This window comes from Macrotis lagotis, chromosome 6 (genome assembly GCF_037893015.1).
Source record: "Macrotis lagotis isolate mMagLag1 chromosome 6, bilby.v1.9.chrom.fasta, whole genome shotgun sequence".
NCBI lineage: Eukaryota > Metazoa > Chordata > Mammalia > Peramelemorphia > Peramelidae > Macrotis > Macrotis lagotis.
In genome coordinates this window covers 53,559,782-53,583,680 of record NC_133663.1, presented here as the reverse complement: position 1 = coordinate 53,583,680, position 23,899 = coordinate 53,559,782, and the positions used below count along the sequence as shown (strand labels likewise).

Genomic DNA, 23,899 nt, shown 5'->3' with positions numbered 1-23,899 from the left:
CCTAAAAAGAAATATTTTGAATTTTCTGTTATCCTTCCATTTGTTTTAAAACAATCATTAATCCTTCATCCAAATTATTGATATTCAGAGCTAAAGATTGTGGTTGGATTTTAGGAGACTTGGGCCACAATTTTAACTGTACCAGTTTTATGGTTTGATTTTCTTGATAGATGACTAATACTTTACTTTTGTTATTTTTAAAGCAACGAGTAATGACCTGCTTCAGAGCATGGGAAGACTGGGCAATTTATCCAGAACCATTTTTGATCAAATTACAAAATATATTTTTGGGACTTGTAAATATTATTGAAGAAAAAGAAACAGAGGTAGGCATTACCCCTTGTCTTCCTTTTGGGGAATAGGATAAAATGTACTACAGCACAACACAATAGAGATTACAAAAGAATAATCATTAAGCAATACTGTGAAGACAAAATGGCATGAAGTAATGTTAAAACACAGTACATTTTCAAAATGGACTTTAAATTCATATTATTTCCTCATGACTTCTTTGAAGTATGTGTTAGATGTCTTGAATTTATAATTGTCATAATATTGTCACAAAGAATTCAAAAAGATTTTACAACTTTCTCTGGCCTGGTAGTGCCCACTGGGACAGTAAACATAGAAGCAGGAAGAGACTTACTTGGCTAGGATAAAGTAAAAGGGTGGGAATTAACAGGGCAAGACAAAGAAGTTAATGGCTTATGTAATTTGTATCTCCTCAACCTAGAGGGATTGGACAAGGCAACAGAGAAACAGCACAGTTAATCCTGCTTTATCTGGAAGAAGAGAGAAATCCTTTCCCCATCCCCTAGTCATCTCCAACGTAGGCACCTCCTCACTCCAAATACTTCTTGAAACTCAACATGTTCTACTAATACTCCCTGGTCTATAATTATAGTTTTGTTTGATCTATTTTGAGGATTAAACCAGATTAAGTAGATTGGGTCAGGTTTGTAGTTTTTACTTTGTCTCATTTGAAAGACATAATCTCTTCATAAAAGGGTGATTTTAAGATATTATTTTTTTATGTTTATTTTTATTTGTGTAAAAAACTTACTTCATAATTGTAATTTTAGCCCAGGAAACAACACTGGAGCTCCTCTAGTGACAACAGTGGGATTAAGAACTTTTTAGAATGACTGAAAATAGCAGTAATTTGAAATCTTCAATATAAATATTCACTTCATTATTCATTCATTAAGCATATATTAAGATTTTCAGTACTATTCTAGATGCTGAGGTTAGAAATCTAAAGATTGGGAGGAAAAAAAAACCTCTCCATCAGGTATTTTGAATGTCTTCTCTATCTCTGAAGTATTCTGCTTTGCTAGTTGTCATTTAGCAAGCATAAAATTTAGTTTTTTTGAGAAGTTTACAATATAAAGATGTGAAAGTTTACAGTGTATACATGAAGCATAGACATGCAGAAAGATAGCATGTTAATATATTGTTTATTAAGTTTTTAAGTACCCAGTGAGTGGTACAAATCAAAAGTGGTTTAGAGGATGGAGTCTAATCTTTTTCTACATAATGTGTCAGGGGAAGGAAAACTTAGCTGGACCTTGAAGAATGAAAAAAAATCAATTGTTTTTGGTGGGTTAGTGCTTGGATTTAAAAATGATACCAAATCATAGCTTAATGCTGTAACTATTTTTATGTTGCTTGTTGTTTACCATAAATATTTGTTGAATTATTGACTTATTGCTCATTTACCTGCTAACTTTGTTTCCTTGAAAAATACCTTGGTATATTTGATATTAAGAAGAAAAAATTGTTCTTGACAGTTTTGTGTGAATGCACTTGTAACTATAAACAAGGCTGTGCATACTTAAGCTGATCACTTTAGTGTTTTGAACAGCTTTATTTTGATTTTAATCGAGTAATATAAGTTCTAAGTAAACTAATGTTTTAATGTACTGGTCTATAAATTTTCATTGAAAAAAAAATCTACCAGTTTAGTTTAAAGTTATGTACATGCCCTATCTCATGTACATGCCCTTTGTCTGTAGATTAAAAATCTTAATTCATATGTACTCTTTATCCTTTGATTCAATAAGTAATTGTCTACTATGAGCATAGCAATGTACTAATCTCTGAAGATGAAAAAAAATGAAAACTGGCACTTACTTTCTAGGAGTTTATTTTCTAGTAAAATACAAACCTGTCCCAGATGCATCTGTATTTCAGTAGGTTTGTATTAACTTGTTAATAATCTTGTGAAAGATGTTGTAAATGCCTAAGTAGCAACTGGTAAGAAATACAGGAAGATGTTAATATGTCTGTGTTTCTGTAGGAAGTACCAGATGATCTTGATGGGGCTCCTATTGAGGAAGAACTTGATGGTGCACCCTTGGAAGATGTAGATGGTATTCCTATTGATGCTACTCCCATTGATGATCTTGATGGAGTTCCCATAAAGTCACTTGATGATGATCTCGATGGTGTGCCTTGTAAGAGAAACTTTCATCTTTGCTTTTATGTGGAAAGAAGGAAATAGACTTTATAATAACATTAAATAGACTTTACACTTATTTTAATTGAAAATAATGAAAAGTGTCACATAGGAATTTGTGATGGAAATGTTTTGTTTGGATTTGAGTTTGTTACTTAAAAATAAAAAGCCCGAATATTCAGTAGTAAATGAATTATGGGAATTAAAAGTTGGTGTGTATGTGTATGTGCAGTACTCCATCAAGAGGGTTAAGTATCACATTTAGAGTGATATTAGGATTAAAAGCATCACTAAACCATGAGATAAACATTTTACAAAATTATAGATGAGCAATATAGATGCTTTTTTTTTTTTAGCATGACTGCCCTTATTTAGCTTCTCATTTAATAATGCAGTTCTTTGTTTCAATAGTGGATACCTCTGAAGACTCAAAAAAGAATGAGCCTATTTTTAAAGTGGCCCCATCCAAATGGGAAGCAGTTGATGAATCCGAATTGGAAGCACAGGGTGAGCAGAATGCTAATTACTTAACTAGAATTTTTTCCCCCAAATAAATAATAGCCATCATTGGGAACCATTTTGCAGGTGTCCTCTTGTGCATTTGTAAGGGCAGGGGCAGTTAGTTCCTTTGTGTTTATTTAGCAGAAATTTAGAATCAGATACTATAAGGGCCTAGTGAGTTCTTAGACCATTGAATGTTCCTGCCTTAATTCAGACCCTTGTTCCACTGTCAGAAATCTTGTAAGTACCTTCTTTGGAAGTACAGACTCACAGGACATTTGGAAGCCCATTTCAAACTCACTTTTGCTTATAGGAATTAGGGAGTTGGAGGAAATGAGCCCTCATTCTTGGCAAATTTTCTCCTATTCCTCGATGTGCTCATGATGTGTACACATGAATGTAAACAAGATGCTTATAATGGGTCCACAGGAATATATGGAGTTTCTGATCAAACAAGGAATCTTGAATAGAAGCATGGGCATATTAGTTTCTTAGTTAATTCAGATAGAAATGCAATGTAAGTTTGAGTAAAGAAATAAACTTACATATTCTCATGAGGGATGGAATGCATGCAGCACAAAGAAATGACTGTTAATACCATACAGATAAAAACTTGTGTAATGCAAACCTCTCAACTCTAAACCTGGAACTCAGCTATGCTTCTGTAATAATGTTAATTTACCTTATGGAATTACATCCTTTTTTCCTTTATTCAGCGGTAACAACATCTAAGTGGGAGTTATTTGACCAGCATGAAGAATCAGAAGAAGAAGAAAATCAAAAGTAAGGATCTAGGATCTTAATGTGCTTGGTTTCTTGTGTGGGTCCCTTTTTTCATGGGGGGTGTGCTTGAAATAATAGTGAAGAGGGAGGAAAACTGGTAAGGGGATCATGTTCAGATCCTCAATTATTTTCCCAGCACATGAGGAGCTTTTGGCTTCTGGTTCTGTTCTCATTTCAATGAGCTTTTTAGTTCTGTAGTGTATTTGTTTTCTCCCATCAAGTTATTAATCTCACTTTGTAGTTTAAATATGTTAATTGATCAGTGGCATTTCTTTCAGATCTCTGTTATCAAATATTGTATTGGGCTCCATGGAAAGAGATTTTTAAAGAAGTAGAAGGAATAGTGGTATCACTGTCCATTTTAGATGGGAGCTTACATTGTAAAACCAGGACCTAGAGACACACATACGCAGACACACACTACAACACAAGTGTGCGCTTAAATACCTGATAGTGTTTTCAAAAACTATTTCAAAAAACTATTTAGGAAAATTGGAGAACTTTTTATACCAGAGGAAGAACAGGTCTGACGGTATCATTTTTATGGCAGATGCATTTTTATTTTTCCATGTATTATATCACTTAAAACTCAGACTAGAATTTAAAGAATAACTTGAAAGAACTAAGCAGAATAAATTAAAACAGTGCATTTTTCTATTCATAAGTCAAAAAAATGGAAAATTTTATTTCACACTAAAATTATAATATTGTCATGTCAATTAATGTTCTCTGACCCGGTTTTAAATAATTTTTATGTTTGTCACTTGGGTATGAAATTGTAGTAAAATGTTTCAAAATCGTATTTCAGAGACTCTGGCTTGTCTAATACAATTGCTGTTTTAGGTTAGAGGTAGCACTTCCTATATATCCTTTCTTCATGGAAGCATTGAAAAATTAAAGATCTCTATTTGAAAATGAGAAACCCTTTTTTTAAATTTTAAATGAAAACTTGAACAAGAGTCTTATGGGAAGGGCAGGTATATACATTGCAACTGAGGAGTAAGGTGAAATAAAAAAGCGATACCAGTGTTGCTCAGGATTTTGGGAAATGTAATAATAATACTTTCATGAAAATCAAGTTTTCCATGATTAGAATGTTCTTGCAAGATAGATGATTTTTCTGATATATGTATATGTATATACATATATATTATAGTAAGTATAGCAGTGCTACTCAGCAGTAACTAATTACATATATTCCCAGAGTGAGGATGAGTTGCTGACAGAAATAGTGCAAAATAATAAGCATGTTGATATAGTTGCATAGTAGAGTTTATCATTTTTCAAGTAGGAGAGAAGCTTTTACTCATTAATATTTTCTAAAATATAGAACTAATAAATCCATTAGATCATTGAATTTTGATGTATATTTGATTTTTTTCCTGAGCCATTAACCTAGTTGATGTTATTGTATGTAACATTCTTAAATTGATGAGAGTAAGACTTGAGAATCCAATGATAGTGATTTTTTTAGCAAGAAATCAAAATCACACTTAAAATCTTTTAAGTAGAAAAATAAAAATGAATATGGTTAGACTTGCTGATAATGGTGCTAAAAAGTCAAATGGTCAGTATTTTAAAATAATTTTTGAATCATCCTGCTTGGTCTCAAAGACTTGGGTGATCATTCTAGTTCTTTTAAAATATAATTCCTATTAAGTTTAAATGAAAAAGGTTCAGAGATTTCTTACAGACTGAAGTTGAAAAGACCTAGTAAAATAAATAATTGTTATCAGTATTCTCAACAGCTGTTGAATTTCTTTGTGTGTTATGCTGCTGCACTCTAGTGGTTGAATCTAGACTAGTATTTTTGTCAACTGCATTTTATGGGAGATAGAATAATGGTTGGTTCCTATAGCACCAAGGAAGAAACTAGATTTTAGAAGAGAAATTAATGCTTTATTTGTATATAGTATATTCATACTGCTTTGAGAACTTTATGGACTAGCTAAATTTGAGTTCTTCTAATGTGCTTCAAAAGTAGAAAAGCAAGATTACAACAGAACTGGTCAACAATTCTTTGATGGGGAACTTTATGACCTTTCAAAAATCAGAACATTCCTTGTGCCATGTTTTGAGTTTATATGCCATATACAAAATTATGATGCATTTCTAAAATTCATTTCAAAAAATTATCTTGGAAGTCATTTTAAATAGGTTTTTGCTTTTTAGGAGAGAAAGAAAGGTCCTACTCTCCTCTCACTCTTCCCTCTTCTTTATAATTTTTGAGGGAATAACATAAGGCTAGACATGTAGAATAGAGTCATCTCTTGTGTGGGGCCTTAGTGGGTTGTTGAGAATTTTTCCTGAGTAAGATTTTTTTTATTGGCATGTGTGAAGGCTGTGTTATGGAGGGAAACTAGAATCAGGGACACTAAGTAAGCTTTTAGTGTGATCCAGGTGATAGGTGAGGAAAACCTAAAATAGTAGTTGGGAGTGAGGTGTGGAAGACACAAGTGGGTGACTTGTCTGGGTATGCACACTGTGTCTAAAGGGCCCTGGGCTTCTGACATGTTTCGCATTTTAAAGTGTGTAAACTCTGGATTTAAAAGTAGGACAGGTTAAAACTTCTTCATTACTACTCACCTGGGGTTACTGATAATTTTCAAAGTGAATTTTGAAGGTTTTTTGTTTTTTTGGATTGGTTTTGATACCTGTCTTCGACTTTTTGAGTCTCCCCACTCAGGACAGTACTGGCTGATAGTCCTTGCTTTATGTTTTTATCTTGACTCAATTAAAGAAATATATAGTAAACTGTACCACAAACACTAAACTGATAGGTTTCTTCATTCCTTTTGCCACTTGATTACTCTCTATAGAATCCACTAATTGATCACCTAAGGTAGTGATAATGGGTACTAATGTTTAGATCAATATTTTGTAAGCAATGTTTTTTGAAAAAGTTAATATTTGAATATTACTGTGGCTTCTTATATAAATGAAATTTAATGTTTAAGAATGTCCTATGAACAATGTTATACAAAGAACATCTGGATGATTATTCATTTGATTCATTAGTTTTGCAAAGGATATGCCACAACACCAAGAAAGCAAGATGTGATTGTGATTTTTATTACTTGTTGAAATCAGCTTCTTTTTGAAAAACTTTTCAGAGAAAACATCTCTGAAGTTGACTATAAGTCAATGAGAAAATTTGTTTGTGTTCAGCTACCCTGCCCAGAGTTCTCTAGAGTACAAAAAGTAAACCCTTTGCACAGTGGAAAAAATTATCAATTTAATAAATATTTCTTAAGCCTTGCTTAATTGTAGGAGAGAGAGGGAACATGAAACAAGGAGGAAGCAGTCCTTGCCTTTGTAGAGTCCATATTTTGCTAAAGCAGCCCAGAACCCAGATTTTTTTGGGAATGGAGAAATACATCTATCCAATGGAGATTGGCTCTGAGAGCTATTAAAATGCATAGACAGAAAGAGAAACAAAGATCTGGAGATGAGTACCCAGAGATAGGAGTAAACCAAGGCTCTAATCTGAATTTGTTAACATGGTCTACTTATTCCCAAAGTCAAGAAGAAGAGAGTGAAGATGAAGAAGATACTCAGAGCTCCAAATCTGAAGAACATCATTTGTATTCCAATCCAATCAAAGAAGAAATGACGGAGTCCAAGTCCTCTATTAAATATTCTGAAATGAGTGAAGAAAAGCGAGCTAAACTGCGAGAAATTGAGGTCAGTATTAGCATGATGTGTGAAAGTGTAACCAGACTCATGAACAAAAGGGAGCATTGTGGGTAATTTCGGGGATAAGGAGGTGTTTCCTCATTCTAGATGATTTCTGTGGTTTTAGGTGACACATTGAGGCCCAGATTAATTCCTCCATCATGCTTGACCTGGGAACTAGGAAAAGGAATGTCTATTTTTAAAATAGTCCATAAACGAAGATGATCTGTTGTGGGGATTGTTTTGTAGCTGAGATGCTGGGCACTAACTTGAATGCATTTGAATGAGAAAAGAGGACTTGTGCTGAACTGGAAAAAGCAGGGAATTAGTACCTAGAGAATCCGGGTTGGGGTTCTAGTTTTGCAACATGCCTCTAGTACAACTTTGTTTTGGCCCTCAATTTCCTACTCTGGAGAGTGAACCAACTGGTTATCATTATCTCCATGAGTCTTCTTGGAGCAGACTGGTTTATTCTTTTTGCTTGTTCTTTCCTCCCAGATAAAAGATACGGTATTTTATTGGAGAAAATCCTCATGAATCTCTACCCTAGGGTTATGTCCAAAGTTTCCCAGGAGTTACTATTTGTAGTGAAGTGTAATTATGGAGTCTCAAATTTAAAAGAATAAGGTTGACAAAGAAGTTTAAGTTTCTTATGTGGTTTGCTTTTACATTTTAACTTTCTGTGTTATCTTATTTCCTATTCCTTAACCTTGTTAGGTTATTGCAAGATTTTTCCCACCCATTTCTCATATATAGTCGATTCAAAAGCCACTGATAACATTTTGAGCTGCGCAATATCTACAGGGCGTAAACTTTGGGTGGAGAGATCCGTGATTTTCAGAGTTATTAGGTTCATGTGGTTACTCTGTTGTGCTCTAGGGAAGTTCATATATAACATTGTGGAAATGGTGAATTCCTCATCTTCTGAAAAAAATGTGACTTTTAACATTCTACATGTACACAAGAAACTGTCCATGTTATTTAAATTTTATGCTCTCCAATACCTTTCAGAGTACATATTTACACTATTTCTGGGGGTTTCCTTGATTTTTTTTAAGTAAATTGAAAAGTCAGATTAGAAATAAGTTAAAAATGAATAGTTTAAATAAAAGGCCCAAGCTAGAAAATTTTCTGAGGAAAACTTCATAGTGAGTCCTGAATTAGGTCACTAAAGTAAACTCATTTAGAAAATTCCACATTTGGCAGGTGTCATGGTAGAGCAGGCTGTGATGAGCACAGATACCTCCCTTTCCTTCCCCTCCTCACCCCCCAAATTTATCTGGCATCACTGAGTGTGGGGCATGTTCCCCAGATGTTGTTGGATCACTTGGTTTATCAAGAGCTGCTTTTGTTCTTTACTGCTTTAAGCAGAGGATTCTGACTGATTTACCCTTTTTTAAGAAAGATTTTATTTATTTTGAGTTTTACAATTTTTCCCCATTCTTGCTTCCCTCCCCCACCCCCCACAGAAGGCAGTCTGTTAGTCTTTACATTGTTTCCATGGTATACATTGATCTAAGTTGAATGTGATGAGAGAGAAATCATATCCTTAAGAAAGAAAAATAAAGTATAAGAGATAGAAAAATTACATAATAAGATAACGATTTCTTTTTTTCTAAATTGAAGGTAATAGTCTTTGGGCTTTTGTTCAAACTCCACAATTCATTTTCTGCATACAGATGGTATTCTCCATCGCAGATAGCCCAAAATTGTCCCTGATTGTTGAACTGTTGGAATGTGCAGATTTATCCTTTTTTTTTAAAGAAAGATTTTATTTTGAATTTTATAATTTTCCCCCTGTTCTTGCTCCTCCTCCCCCCCCCAAAAGGCAGTCTGTTAGTCTTTACATTGTTTCCATGGTATGCATTGATGTAAGTTGGATGTGATGAGAGAGAAATCATGTCCTTAAGGAAGAAACATAAAGTATAAGAGATAGCAAAATTACATGATAAGATAATGAGTTTTTTTTTAATTGAAGATAATCATCTTTGGTCTTTGTTCAAACTCCATAATTCTTTTTCTGGATACAGCTGGTATTCTCCATCACAGATGCCCCAATATTGTGCCTGATTGTTGCACAGATGGAATGAGCAAGTCCCTTAAGGTTGACCATCACCCCCATGTTGCTGTTAGGCTGTACAGTGTTCTTTCAGAGTACATATTTCGATTGTTTCTGGGGGTTTCCTTGATCTTTATTTTAAGTAAATTGAATAGTCAAATTAGAAACAAGTTTAATTTAATCTGATTTACCCTTTTCTTAATGACTATGTTAGATATTTCTTAGTTTTCTCATTTCTGCATGTCACCAATCGATCTGTACCTTCTGGGTTTTCCTATTGGCCTGCCTTCCATTTAGACAGTTCCTTATGATAGGTTTAAACTGGGAACCAGATCGTAGAATCAAAGAATTTTAGTCTAGTTCTGGGGGTGGGGGGAGTATCCTAAAAAACCTCCAAAAGCTTTCGAAGTGTGGTAAATCAGTCATAAGCTGAGGAAATGAACAAACAACAGAAAAAGAAGAACCTGACCATAGACAACTACTTTGGGATCAAAATATACACTCTTCTGTTTCCAAAACCTCCAAAAGAAATGGAAAATGGACTCAGACTATGGAAGAGCTCAAAAAAGACTTTGAAAGGCAAGTCAGGGAGGGAGAGGAAAAACTGGTAAGAGAAAGGAGAGCAGTGCAGGTAAATCATGAAAACCAAGTAAGCAGCTTGGTGAAAGAAATAGCAAAACATACTGAAGAAAATAACATGTTAAAAGCCAGTTTAGGTCAAATGGGAAAAAACAATCCAAAAGGCAAATGAGAAGAATGCTTTAAAAAGCAGAATTGGCCAGTTGGAAAAGGAGATAAAAAAAATCCCTCTGAAGAAAATAGCTCCTTCAAATATAGAATGGAGCTAAAGATGACTTTGCAGTAAGTCAAGAAACAATAAAACTCAAAAGAATGAAAAAACAGAAGAAAATGTGAAATATCTCTAATAATAATTTTAAAATTATTGGCTACCTCAAAGTCAAGACCAGGAAAAGAGCCTAGACTTGATTTAAAAAAAATCCAACAGAACTGCCTGGAGATCTTAGAAGCAGAGGGTCAAATAGAAATTAAGGGACTTCTCTTATCATGTCCTGAAAGAGATCCCCCCCAAAATAACTCCCATTAATATTATAGCCAAATTCCAAAACTCCCAAGTCTAAGAGAAAATATTACAAGCATCCAAAAACAAAAAATTCAGCTACCATGAGGTTACAATCAGGATTACATAGGATTTGGTAGGGTCTATATTAAGGGCTTGTAGGGCTTGGAATATGATATGCCGGAAGGCAAAAGATCTTGGTTTAGAATTGAGAATCAACTACCCAGCAAAACTGAACATCTTTCAGGGGAAAAGATAGACTTTCAGTGAAATGGGAATTTCAAACTTTCCTGAGGAAATGACCAGAGCTGAACAGAAAGCTTGATCTCCAAGTACAGGACTCAGGTGAAGCATAGAGAGGGTGAACAGGAAGGGCTCACGAGGAGGGATTTAATTATGTTGAACTATGTGTATTCTTGCATGGGAAGAAGATACTTATAATTCCTATGAACCTTCTCATAAGAGCATTTAGAAGGAGCATATATAGGCATAGGAGGGAGCTGAATATAATGGTATAATATAGTAAAAAGATGGAGTCAATGCATGATAAAGGAAAGTACTGGGAGGAAGAGAAAGGAGAGGAAGAAGGGGCTAAGATATTTCACATAGAAGAGACAAGAAAAAGCTTTTGCAATGGAGTGGAAGGAGGGAAGGTGAGGGGGGATCAGTGAACCTTTATTTTCATCAGAAATGTCTCAGAAGAGGAAATAACATACACACTTAATAGGGTATAGAAATCTTTTACCCTAGAGAAAAATAAAAGGAAAGCGATGGGAGAAAGGGGACAGGGGGAGGGGAGGGGGGAACTAGGTGAGAGAAGGGAGGGAAAAATCTTGGGAGAGGGTAGTCAGATACAACATACTTCTGAAGAGAGGGTGAGAGGAGAGAGAGAGTGGGAGTGGGGAGGAATAGAGTGGAGGGAAATACAGCTAATAGTAGCAGTTGTGGGAAAAGATATTGAAACAACTTCTGATGGATTTATGATAAAGAAGGCAACTCATTCCAGAGATAGAGCCGATGGAATCTGAACATAGACTTTTCCTTTCCATTTCTCATGAGATTCCTGTCTTGGGGGGGGTGTGGAGAGTTTGTTTACTTTCCAACAAGATTATTGTAATAATATGAAAATAAATAAATAAACCACAAGAAAAATTTGAGAGAGAGAGAGTCTTTATGGGAGAAAGCCCAGGAACTAGAGAAGAAAATAGAATGGGAAGCCAGGGGTGTGAGAGAGACTATCAGCTGGGCATGCTCAGAGAGCTGACCTGGAAATGAAGAGCTTAGCAGACAGATCCTTGTCTCAATTCCAGGGGTACAGCAGAGGTGGGTGCTGTGACAGACAAAGTAGCAAAGATGGATGCAAACTGAAGTCCCACTCTCCCTCCCAGCTGTGCCCAGTCTACTTGAGCTTGTTTCTCTTGGAGTCTGACTTAATTACTCATTTGTTATATTTGTGTGGGCAACTAAGTGGTATAGTGGATAGAATTCATATCTGACCTTACTAGTTGTGTGTCCCTGGGCAAATCACATCACCCTGTTTGCCTCAGTTCCTCATCTGCAAGATGAACTGGGAGAAGCTGGAAATTGCAACCCAGTCCGGTTTTATTTGTATTGCTTTTCATAAGCCAGATAGGAAATGACAGTGGTGTTTGGCTCAGGAACCCTTTTCTTTCTTTTTCTTTTTCTTTTTTTTTTTTTTTTTTTTTTAGGTTTTTTTTGCAAAGCAAATGGGGTTAAGTGGCTTGCCCAAGGCCACACAGCTAGGTCATTATAAGTGTCTGAGACCATATTTGAACCCAGGTATTCCTGACTCCATTCTATCATTACCCTGTCTGCCTACCATCTTGCCAGCTTGTAACTCTACCACCCTGCCTGACTCCAAGGCTGGTGCTTTATCCACTATGCCACCTAGCCGCCCCCACTACGTCACCTAGCCACCCTCAGGAACCCTTTTCTGATTGAACTTCTGGTAATGAGAACTAACTTAAATGCCCTTTTATTCCATAGCTCAAAGTGATGAAGTTTCAGGATGAATTGGAATCTGGGAAAAGACCGAAAAAACCAGGGCAGAGCTTTCAAGAACAAGTAGAACACTACAGAGATAAACTTCTTCAGAGAGTAAGGGGAATTTTGGTATTTGCTTCAATAATTTTATATATATAGATTAATGGCCTAGAAGTTGTGTATCCTTTAAAAAGGAAATTAGAAATTGGTATCTTTATATTTGTGTTCTCTGAGTTCTAAGCATCCAGAAACATTTGACAAAATTTGACATATTCAGAATTCTATATTAAAAGCATTTTGAAATGGGCAGAAGGGGCCAATGTAGCCCCTATCTTCTATAAAACGATGGACTACTCTTTTTAATTAAATCTGTAAGACCCTGCGAGTGCCACAGTTGTTTTGACAGTCTGAGACAGTTGTTCTAGGCCTCCCTGTATAAATGGCACAAAGGACATGAAAGCAATTTGAACTGGTAAAATTTTAAATTGTAGACAACTTTTTATACATTGTCTTCAAATTAGGGCACCAACTCTCAGAGTAGCTCATTACTCTCAATCTAGCTTATCTTGTCAGAAAGAACCCTACTGAGTGGAGAGATATAAACATAGTTAAGGACCAGTAGTCCAAATTCATATTTCATTAGGTGTAGGGACTTGGACTGACTACCAGGACCAGAATTGTAATTATTACTTTTGGCTACTTTATCAAACTAACAAAACTGCGAGTGATGAATATCATTTTGTCCATCCTGTCTTGTGTATCTCCCAAGAAAAATAAAACTTTATTTTTCTTTAGGTTTTCACAAGGCTGGAAGTCAGAGTAAATAGTAATGGTGGCATTTATATATTTATTTTAAAATTGCTTATTTTAGGCATTTAACTGCATTTATTATTGGGGAAAATATGATTTCTGCATATTATTAATGCCCAGTCTATTTATCACCTCTATATTTCTGATCCAAATAAACCTGAAATATTTTCAAAATTGATAACCAAGCCACTGAATTGACTGAAAACTTTTGGAAAATGATGATTAAGAGTTTTGTAGTATATCTTCAAACTTAGTCTTTCGCTAAACTGAATGGTGACAGCTAAAATATAATGGTTTAAAACAGTAACATCTGTTCTAGAACATAGTTGCTTCTTGGGTCTTCACACTTTTTTTCTTTTTATTACAGAAGGTAGAAATTGTCTTGGATAGATTCTTTCTCCCCTCCCCCCTTTCAAATTTAATAAATTTGGAAATTCATATTAGTGTAAAGCTAGGGAGTAATAAAGTGCTTCCTTAAATAATTCAGAGGCACCCACCTTGTTCATTCCACAAATATTAATGCCTACTATGTGTAATGCAGAGATAGAAAGATGAATAGGAAATCTCAAAGGAGATATTGGTAGAAATTAGGATTTCAGTTAGCATTGTAGACAAGCTAGGGTCATTCTTACCAGTCATTCTTACGTCATACCCCTGAACTAAACATAGGATAGTTATAATGCTTGAAGACACATGAGTGTTTTACAAAGCCCATTGATTTAGGACAAATAGGAAGATTGCTCTGCCAGTTTTACTTCTTCTTTTAAGTTGTCATAAGAATTTTAATCTGCCAGAACAATCACCACTTAAAATATGGGTAAACTACTGGTATGATAACACTTTTTTTTAGGGGGGTATTTTTATGCTCATATTTAAAAGATGTTTTCTGGAAGTAAGCATTTCAAATGTTGCTAATTATATTCATATGTTGTATATTTGAGAATCAGAAACATAAAAAAGTTAATAAATACTTAGTTTTTCATTTGTATCTTACACTGTAATAGAAAAATTAATAGTTTTTTATATAAAAGAGTTTTTTCAAGTTTTTCTGTGATGTTAATTCAGTACTGTATTGTTTTCTACACAGTAGTGGATAAGTGTACTTATATAGAATTTGAAATTATTTGCAAAATGTGACAAATATTTTCAGAAATGGTTTTTTTTTTAAATTTTAGGAAAAAGAGAAGGAATTGGAAAGAGAACGTGAGAGAGACAAGAAAGATAAAGAGAAACTGGAATCTCGATCCAAAGACAAGAAGGAAAAAGATGAATGCACGCCTACAAGAAAAGAAAGGTGCAGCCTTTGTCATTTTGCTCTTTGGTGAAATTTGGAGGTTTTGTGTTGGTGTGACTGTTAAGTGACATTTTCACAAACTGATAGCTCTAAAGCCAGAAGGGAAAGACACTAAGGCACAGGGGAATCATGGCAGTAATATGGGAAAATGTTATTTTTGGTCAGGGCTCACTTGATTCTTGCCCACAACAGGCAGTAGTATTATTTGGAGAATAAGGGAGAGTACTGAGCTTCATTATGCAGCCATCTTCCTTACTTTGAGGTTCAGATTGTATCTTGAGTTCTTACCTCTGAGAAGGAATTTAGTTACAATATCATGTACCAAACTGAGACTCAAATGTCCAAAACAACTCACTAGATCTTCCTTATCTTCCAGAGAAGTAGCTCTCACAGTTAATGTGCTAGTGTGACTGCCTCTAACCTGGAAGTGGTGGGGGTGGAAGAAAGAGAAGCCATTTGCCTTCATTTTAGCCCAGAAGGGCTTCAGTTAGAAAGAGGGTCACCAAGTTACTGGTGCCAGAAATTTGCTTCTGTTGAAACGCTATTGCAACTTAGGGTTTCTTAGTAATGGTAATGGACCTTGAACCAAAAGATTTGGACTTAATTCTTTTGAAATATGTTTGATTCTTTGCTAGCTACAGCTGAAAACTTTTGGTGAAAGAAATACACATATACATTATATGACTTCAATTGTTCATGGCAGATAGTCTTATTCCCAAAAGAAACTTTGTGGTTCAGTTCATTCATCTTAAATCAAAGATTGATGCTTTTTCTGTTGCGGCAATTGGGTAGGTCATCATTTTTGTGGAATTGCATCATATATGTGATTGTGTCACTTATTTTGTAGGAAGCCTGAGGCTGTATCATGTTTGGTATAGTACATTCTTACTATTAACCTTTTGCTCTCAAAAAAAAGGACTTTTTTCAGTAGTACGGCATTAATATGGAATTATATATGACTCTAAAAGTCTAAATTGTTGAAGAAGTCTCTTGGATTGGGGTGGCTAGATGGCGCAGTGGATAAAGCACCAGCCCTGGAGTCAGGAGTACCTGGGTTCAAATCCATTCTCAAACACTTAATAATTACCTAACTGTGTGGCCTTGGGCAAGCCACTTAACCCCATTTGCCTTGCAAAAAAAAAAAAAAAAGGCTCTTGGATTATTAGCCTTGAACTACTGGCATAAATTAATATTGCTGTAGCAGTTGAAAATAATTATCATTAGGAATTAATATCTAACATGCACAACTTTATCCATTACCTGTTTTTTGAATATTTTGGCTCTTCATTGCACAGGAAAAGGCGACATAGCACATCGCCCAGTCCCTCTCGGAGCAGTAGTGGTAGGCGAGCAAAATCACCTTCACCAAAATCTGAACGATCGGAGCGATCAGAGAGATCTCACAAAGAGAGTTCCCGTTCCAGGTCATCTCACAAAGATTCTCCTAGAGATGTTAGTAAAAAGGCCAAAAGGTAATTCTGAATCATTTCTATAAATTTGAGTCATAAAAAATAATGTATTTTGTGGTTTTCTTCATAATTTCTTTTGTCATTTACAATTTTTTTGCTATTTAAACTTAGAGAATTCAGGTGAATTGTCAGTAAATGCAATTCTGTGAATTATTTTGCTTTCATTTTCCTTGATGACTTTCTTAAATGCTTTGCATTTTAGATTGTTCAATTTTTCTCTCCTGAATACACATGAGGAAAGTCTTTCGGATGAGAAAGCAAGGTCCATAACCTCAGATAAATATTCAAAACTTCTCAAATGAATCTAAGAAAGAGGTTCCCTCCCCCTCACTATCTTCTATAGTTTCTGTAGTGTGCAGAGCCCCTTTTCATGAAAGAAAGAAGATAGGTCTAAATTATTTCATTACCCTGGATCACCATCTTAAAACACAGCAGCATCACAGGCTGTTTGTTGTGTGAGAGTGATATAAATATTGGCATAAAGGAGTCTTCTTCTTGATTCTTTACTTACTGAATTCTGTAGTCTCTGTACTCTTTTCCTTTTTTTACATGTCATCTTTTCCCATTAATGGAAATTTGCCGAATAACTGATCTGTTTTCTTTTGGGTGTCAGAGCTAAAAAAGAAGTTTGATAGAATTTGTCCAAAATCTGCATTATCAGAGCATTCTGGCATTCTGGTTTTACGTGTTCTTGGAATGCATGGCATTCTTGAGGATGTGTGGCAGTTACTGTAGCAGTACTGTCTATAAATGATAATGCCCTTGGCCCCTGTGGACAAGCTAAAGGACTATAGGCTGCTGTTTTCTTTTTTAATTCATTTTTCTTTTTTCTCCCTTACTCTCAGCAAATAATTCTTAGCACTATTGTTTTACTTTCTAGGATCCTCTTTTTACCTTTTTGGCCCTCCAACATTCCTCACTTTTCTAACTTGATGCTTCTTTTCTGTTATGAGATGTGAATCTAGATTTCTAAGAACGCACTTACCATATAGACTGTTAATCTGTCCTTGGAAGGAAGTGTGTGTCCTTGGTCCCATGTGGACTTTGGGGTCTTTATTTTTGTTACTGATAAGTCTTACTTGTTTTCAGTCATTTATAACTGGCTTAACAGTAAATGGAGGTGCATTGCATTTAGACTTTAATCAAAATGGTAGCATGATTCATAGACTCAGATTTAGAGCTTGAAGGACCATCTAGTCTAGCCCCTTTTATAGCAGAGGAAACAGTCTGATAAGATTGTCTTGCCTGTGGTTACACTGCTGGTTAGTATTACAAGTAAGACTTGATTGACCAACCCAAGTTGTCTTGGTTCCAAGGCACACCATCAAATCATGCTTTATTTGTGGAGTGAGTTAAGGCTCTTGTGTTTTCCATTATTATTTGTGTACATATTAGGAACATAGGCTATTTGGGACCTCTTAAACTGTAAATATTTAAAAGGCAAATTGTCTTATTTAAAAAAAAATCTGTTTATCTTCTAGACAGGTTTCATTTGGGCTGAAAAACTTTATCTAGTTTGTTTTTGTCAAGGCAATGGGGTTAAGTGACTTGCTCAAGGTCACCACAGCTAAGCAATTTTTGAGTGATGGGGTTTGCTTTGAACTGAGGTCCTCCTGCTTCCAGGGCCTGTGCTCTCTCCACTGCTCCACCTAGCTGCCCTTCCTAATCTATAGAATTAAAAATTGTGTATAATCTCTCTTAGTAATGTACTTTTTGTTCTCTTATTCCTTTAATAACCCATGTCACATCATTTTCACAAATTAATGAATTATAAATTGAAGTGAAGAATTGAGAGAGAACCATGACTCTTTAATTTTTGAAGGGAAATTTTTATTCTGTACCACAAAATTCACCTGGTAAAATAGATCTGTATTGATTTTTATATAAAATTAAAATAGATTTTTGGAAGCTACAACTTGCCTTGTTGAATTGCTTGCTTTCATAGTGTACAGGATAATAATATTTTCATTTGAAGTAGTTTAGAAATGTAAGGCTGGTTGTAACATGGAAATTAAATACTTTGTTTAAATGATTTTTCATTGCTCTAAATTGTTGGGTATTATAAACATCTAAAATAGAGTTCTTATCTATATATTCATGCTTGACTTCTTGTTTTTGACAGATCACCATCTGGTTCAAGGACGCCTAAAAGGTCTAGGCGATCACGATCTAGGTCCCCTAAAAAATCAGGGAAGAAATCCAGATCTCAGTCTCGATCTCCGCACAGATCTCACAAGAAGTCAAAGAAAAGTAAACACTGACAAAAAAAATTCACATTTTTTTTTTTTTTACAATGCTGTCGCTTACTGGAAATGCGGTTTTGTTTTGTGCCTGAACAAGTCTGTTTTAAAAAAAAATCAAATGGAAGAGCATTCCTGAATTTTTTTTTTTGTGAATGCACGTGTATACTCATGAGTAACTGCATCTGTAGACCTGTCATTGTTTTATATTGTACAAAAATTATCTTCATTGTGGCTGTTTCTCAAAATGAAACATTTTTTGTGTTTATGAATTTCATCAGAAATGTGTGTAACTGATCTGCTGGCAGTAGTGATATTTTGTTTTAGGATGTTGTGACCTAGCAAAAATAACACACAGATGTTTTTTCCCCCTTTTGTAGCTTTGACAATTTGAATTAGATTTCAAATAAAATCTCAACAGAAAATTAAGATGTGTTTTCTTGCCCCATTGGTGACAGCGAGTTCCATAAAAGTCTGCTAAGTAATTTACCACCACCTATATGTTTCTCCTCTGTGATGCACTTTACAGTCCCTGGTGTCTGAGTAGCTGTCCCTTAGTTACATTAAAATGATTGTCAAAATTAAGGCAACTGAGAAAATTTGGTGGTCATTGTTCCTAAGAGGGTTCTGAAATAACCTAGGTCTTCCTAGACCACTTTGGTGCCCAGACAGCCAAGAATCATAGAAATGGCATGCTTTGTTAGGCTAACATACTGCCCTCAGGCAGAGCCAAAGTTGATAGGATTATCTTTTTACAGAGATAGTTTTAACACAACACACATATCTAGAATAAAAGTAATTTTAAAGACAAATATATGAAGAGAATTTAAATCATGGGCTTAGTTGGGTATTGAGTTGTTGTATAAGAAATTCAGATTAAGATAGGAAGAAGAAGCTTGGAGACCAGGTTTTTCTAGGCTTTATCTCCTTCCCATGACAGCTAAAGCCTTTTTCTGTATTCTTTTTTCGTGTCCCCATTTGAAGGTTGGTATCTTAAAATATTTCAATAATTTTTTTTTTCTTACTGTTAATCACCTCTATCTGAAAAAATGAGATTGGATTTCAGTTCAGGTAAAGTAGGAAAATGAATTAGCTTTTCAAAACTGCTAAGCCTGAGTGTCTCATCCAGGATGTAGTGAAAAGCTCACGTAAGCAACTGGTACCACTTGGAAGTCCTAATGTGCTCTGAGCTGGCAGCAAGACTTCCTTCCTCCATATGGAAGAGCAGATATTTGTACAATGTTTTTATATAATAAGCATAAAAATTTGGGGTCATTTTAGATCTTAGGTCTGACAGATGCTAAAATTTGTCAATTTTCCTTTTCATTTGGGTGCTTAATTGTATAGTTGTTTGAGGATTTTTTTGTGTTGGGTATTTGTTTTTTTGAAAGGGAAGTAACTACTTTGATGATGGATTGTCTTGATTAGGATACTTTTTTTAAAAAAGTTTATTTTAGACCAATTTTCCACATTTTAAAAACCAATTCTTGAAGGCATGTAATTTTAAATGTACTATTCTTGTGAGGGAGTAAATGTATTTGTATCAATTCAGTGTTGGCAGGCCACTTCTAAACTGTACAACCAATAATGTGTGGCAGTGAGCCCATCAAGATTATTTTCCTTAATGGCTCTTATCAACATATAAATATATTGCTTGAATAGGCATTCACTTATCTTTCATGCTTCTGTTCAAGCATTTTGTTAGAGAATGTTAATTGTTTAAAAAAACTCACTTTGAACCATTAAGAAACTCTAAAAATTTGGTGCTGGTTTCCTTTTTTTTTTTTTTGAAGTCAACATAAGTAACTTTTTTCTATTCTTAATCCATACCTGGGACAACTTAATTTTGTGAAAACTATCTTGCTTGGCAAAATTTTTGGGAGAGATGGATCTCTTTGCAGTGCTAGTAGCTTCATATTATCTTGGGGAATGGGGACCAGAGTAGAGGATTGAAAATAAGCAATATACCAAACAAATAGCAAGAAAATGTGAATGTGTATCTACTCTGCTCTTCAGAGGATGAAAGAGTGGGAAAAATATTGAGATAATTTAATTTGGGTTATTTGTAAAACTCTGCTTGTTGCATGAGAATTAAGCAGCTCTCTGTTCTGAACATCATTTTTACAGTAGAAAAGACTGACCTTTGTTGAGGACCTTATTTTTGGAAGTGTTGACATGTTATGTGAAAAACCTTAGAGGACATGTAGGGAATCTCTTAGCTTTGGTTTGCTCCAGAGCACTTCTGTTGAATTGTAAAAGTTACTGGCAAATTAGTTGCTCTTTATTAACTTCAATGAAAAGTTAGAGCAAGTAAACATGACTCCTGAGAATTGAATATGATGAAAAAATGAGCCCATCTTGAATAAGAGAGGCAGGTTTGAGATTTTAGAAAAGTAATTCAAATTGAAGCCAAAACAATGTTATTCACTGCCTTTCACTTACAGGAAATATTCCTCCTGATTTCCTCATTCAGACCCAGGAACCATGTATCTTTTTCAGCCAGTTAGGAGAGAAAATGTGATCTGTTGACTTCTTCATTTGCAGGGGGGGAGTCATTCTCTCACTACTCTAGGTTTCCTAGGGTTTCAAATGAGGGCTTCCCCTACTAGGCTTATGCTGCTTTCCTAGTGTTGTTCAGGTGAAAAAAATCAAGACTAAAAGACAAGTCTGCTGCTCAGCATGTTCATTTGGGAAATATTTTTTCCATGTGCTTCTATATTGCCATTGGTAAATGACTGGGATTTTCAAATAAGAAGCATGTTTAGGAATTGAGTTTGACCCAAAGGGTGTTTTTTATTGATTCAGAATTTTTTTAAAAAAAAAATTCTTGTGTGTGCTAAGATTTGCAAAAATTGCATTGACCTGGTTTTTATTTTGTATGGACCATGCCTGTGGGGTTAAATTGAGACTTGCTCCAATTAAAGAACCTAGTGGTAGAAATATTTGCTTACATGCTTTCATATAACAGCTGTTTTATCTTTGAGTTTTAAATTCTTTACTATTGAGAATCATTTTTTAAAGAATCCTACTAATAATTAAACCTAATTTTCTTAAAAAAAAGTCTTAACTTTTATCTTTACAAAATTCAAGATTCAGAGAAATAGAGCTAAAAGAATATTTTTGCCATTGTGAAAAAAAAACAGCTTATTTATATCGCCAAACCTTATATTGCCAAAATGCTTCAAACTGGACATCAGAATCATGACTTCTTCCCCTAAAGTGGGTTGCTTTTAAGACTGTACAGTACTACCATTGTAAGAGATTCTAATTCCAAAATAACGTATAAACACTGTTTGAAGAACTCAGGCTGATCAGTTTTATGCATTGAAATATCTTTAGATACTAAACAATTTTAAATGACTAAACCAAGTATAATGAATTTAATGCAAATATTTCTGAATAACCAGTGCTTTTAGAAAGTCTATATTATTCTTTTGAGCTTAAATACACTATTTGTAAAAATTCCCTTTCATGGTAAAGGACTTGTCTAATATTCATACTTGTAAGATTTAGAAAAGCTTATTTGGGGGTTAGTTTATTATAATAATTTAAGCATTGCCCCCCCCCACTGTCTTCCAAGATTGATTTTATAATACATCAGTGTAAAGTTCCAGTTGGGAGTGTTCTTAAGACAACTCTAGGACTCTTCTTCAAATAGTCACATCCCAGGTTAAAAAGTGATTGCCTCAGTGTTTGACTCAACACAGCTGTGAACCTTATTGGAATTTAAGTATCAATGCATTGTATGTATAATTGGTTATATAGTTTTTTTAGGTGAATAGGTAAAATTTGGCCTAAGCCCATTTTCATATGCCTATTTGTGCTTGGAGTATTGATATATTTTGTTTTAATTCTGCAATCTCTTGTGTTGTTATGCCTCTGGTGGTGGCTTTGAAACACCAGGGGGAATAGGGAGTTTTTTTAGAACTGAGAATAATGTAGTTGGAACCAGCTAAGCTGAAATATTCTCCTTGATTCCCTGTGTTCCCCTATTCCCCACCTCCCAAGATGTTTCCTTCCACTCAACTTCTTCCGCAATAGAATCTCTTAATACAAGGATTAAGGTTCCAAGTTTATTAAAGGAGATGTTCTCCATACCAGACTGTCACTTTATAGTTTTTCTACTTAAGGATTATATGATTGAAACCAAATTGTGAAACTTCCCTTTTGTTGTTTGTTGGGCATAATTACTTTAATAAAAGTACACTTTTTCATATCAAATTTATACTGTTCATGTAATTTTATCCATGTAGAACTTGAGCCTTTTTAATGCAAGCACAGTAAGCCATATCTAATTAATTTCAGCTGTGCCTTCAGCAGTCGAACCCTAAAAAGATCTTTGTCCTTTGGGATGCAAGCAGTGCACCTTTTTTATCTGTTGCAACCACATTTTTCATGGTGAGAATCTTAGCATACGACTTCAAGTACTTATTTTTTTGTGAACTTCTCCACCATCTCCTCATCCCCCCAAGAATGCTGACTATTACAACAGTAAACTCATGACTGGGAATTTTCAGATTTCTTATTGGTTCCTTTTTGGATTCAATAATGTTTTCTTTAAGGATTTTGGCATTTGAAAACAGCTACTTCCTTCCAGGGCTTGGAAAATAACTGCTAAAATGGCCTATCAGCATTTTTTGTATTTTGAATAAAAACTAAAAAAGAAAGAAATGTAACTGATCATAAAAACATGCGTAAGCATTGTACATTCTGGCTTCATCATCTCATTAAAATGCCTTGCACTTCCAACACTTTTGATTCCATGCCCTCTGTTTTATTCTCATTGTTTTCTATGTCACTTCCAATACTGGACTACGGAATTATTTTATAGTTTGGAGGTTATATAAAATAAGATTTTTCAAAATAGGTTTTAGTTTTGCCCTTTTGTTTTCCTAGCATTGAGCATATTGAATTTGTAGAGTTGTTTTATTGGTATGACTACAATTGTAAGTGCTTAGCAACATAATTATACTGAATTATCTTAATACATCAAAAGTATTTATATTAGTGGACAATTCACTCAAGACTTTTTGTTTTTTCTATCTATCATTTATGCTGCATTGCAAATAAGTTCTCAGGGGGCAACTGGGTAGTACAGTGGATAGGGCACTGGCCCTGGAGTCAGGAGGACCTGAGTTCAAATCTGGCCTCAGACACTTAATAATTACCTGTCTATGTGACCTTGGGTAAGTCACTTAACCCCATTGCCTTAAATAAAATTTTAAAAAAAGTTCTTAGACTCAGAGAATTGTATTTTAGAGTGAACATAGTGTATTTAAGACTAATGTACCTACAAGAAACAGCAAAATAAAGGTTAACAATCTATAACTGTCCTTTTATTAGGAGCCTTTCCTTTTAAAAATTCTTAAAATCTGGTTGATTTTTATTTGATTTAACAGGCTTGTCATAAGCACACATGAAATATTTTGGCATTTTCATCTGCAAGTAATGCCAATTCCTAATCTGCTGTTGTCTTCAGAGTTGACATTTATATTTTAATCTTGATGGATAGTCCTACACTCAAATTC

General features: G+C 34.7%; 1 protein-coding gene across 6 annotated transcripts in view; it reads left to right on the top strand.

The window, feature by feature from the left end:
- U2SURP (U2 snRNP associated SURP domain containing) overlaps positions 1-23,692 on the top strand; it is a 68,285-nt gene extending 44,593 nt beyond the window's left edge. For 3 of the 6 annotated variants that reach the window (XM_074191140.1, XM_074191141.1, XM_074191142.1), the window contains exons 20-29: positions 204-326; positions 734-829; positions 2,300-2,456; positions 2,870-2,965; positions 3,676-3,742; positions 7,264-7,426; positions 12,562-12,672; positions 14,544-14,662; positions 15,958-16,134; positions 18,254-23,692. In XM_074191140.1, the coding sequence (XP_074047241.1) occupies positions 204-326; positions 734-829; positions 2,300-2,456; positions 2,870-2,965; positions 3,676-3,742; positions 7,264-7,426; positions 12,562-12,672; positions 14,544-14,662; positions 15,958-16,134; positions 18,254-18,392 (1,248 nt within the window). In that variant the 3' untranslated portion in view covers positions 18,393-23,692. The remainder of the gene's footprint in view (positions 1-203; positions 327-733; positions 830-2,299; positions 2,457-2,869; positions 2,966-3,675; positions 3,743-7,263; positions 7,427-12,561; positions 12,673-14,543; positions 14,663-15,957; positions 16,135-18,253) is intronic. The other 3 variants (XM_074191144.1, XM_074191143.1, XM_074191146.1) reach the window with 1 other exon arrangement.
- Positions 23,693-23,899: the final 207 nt, after the last annotated feature.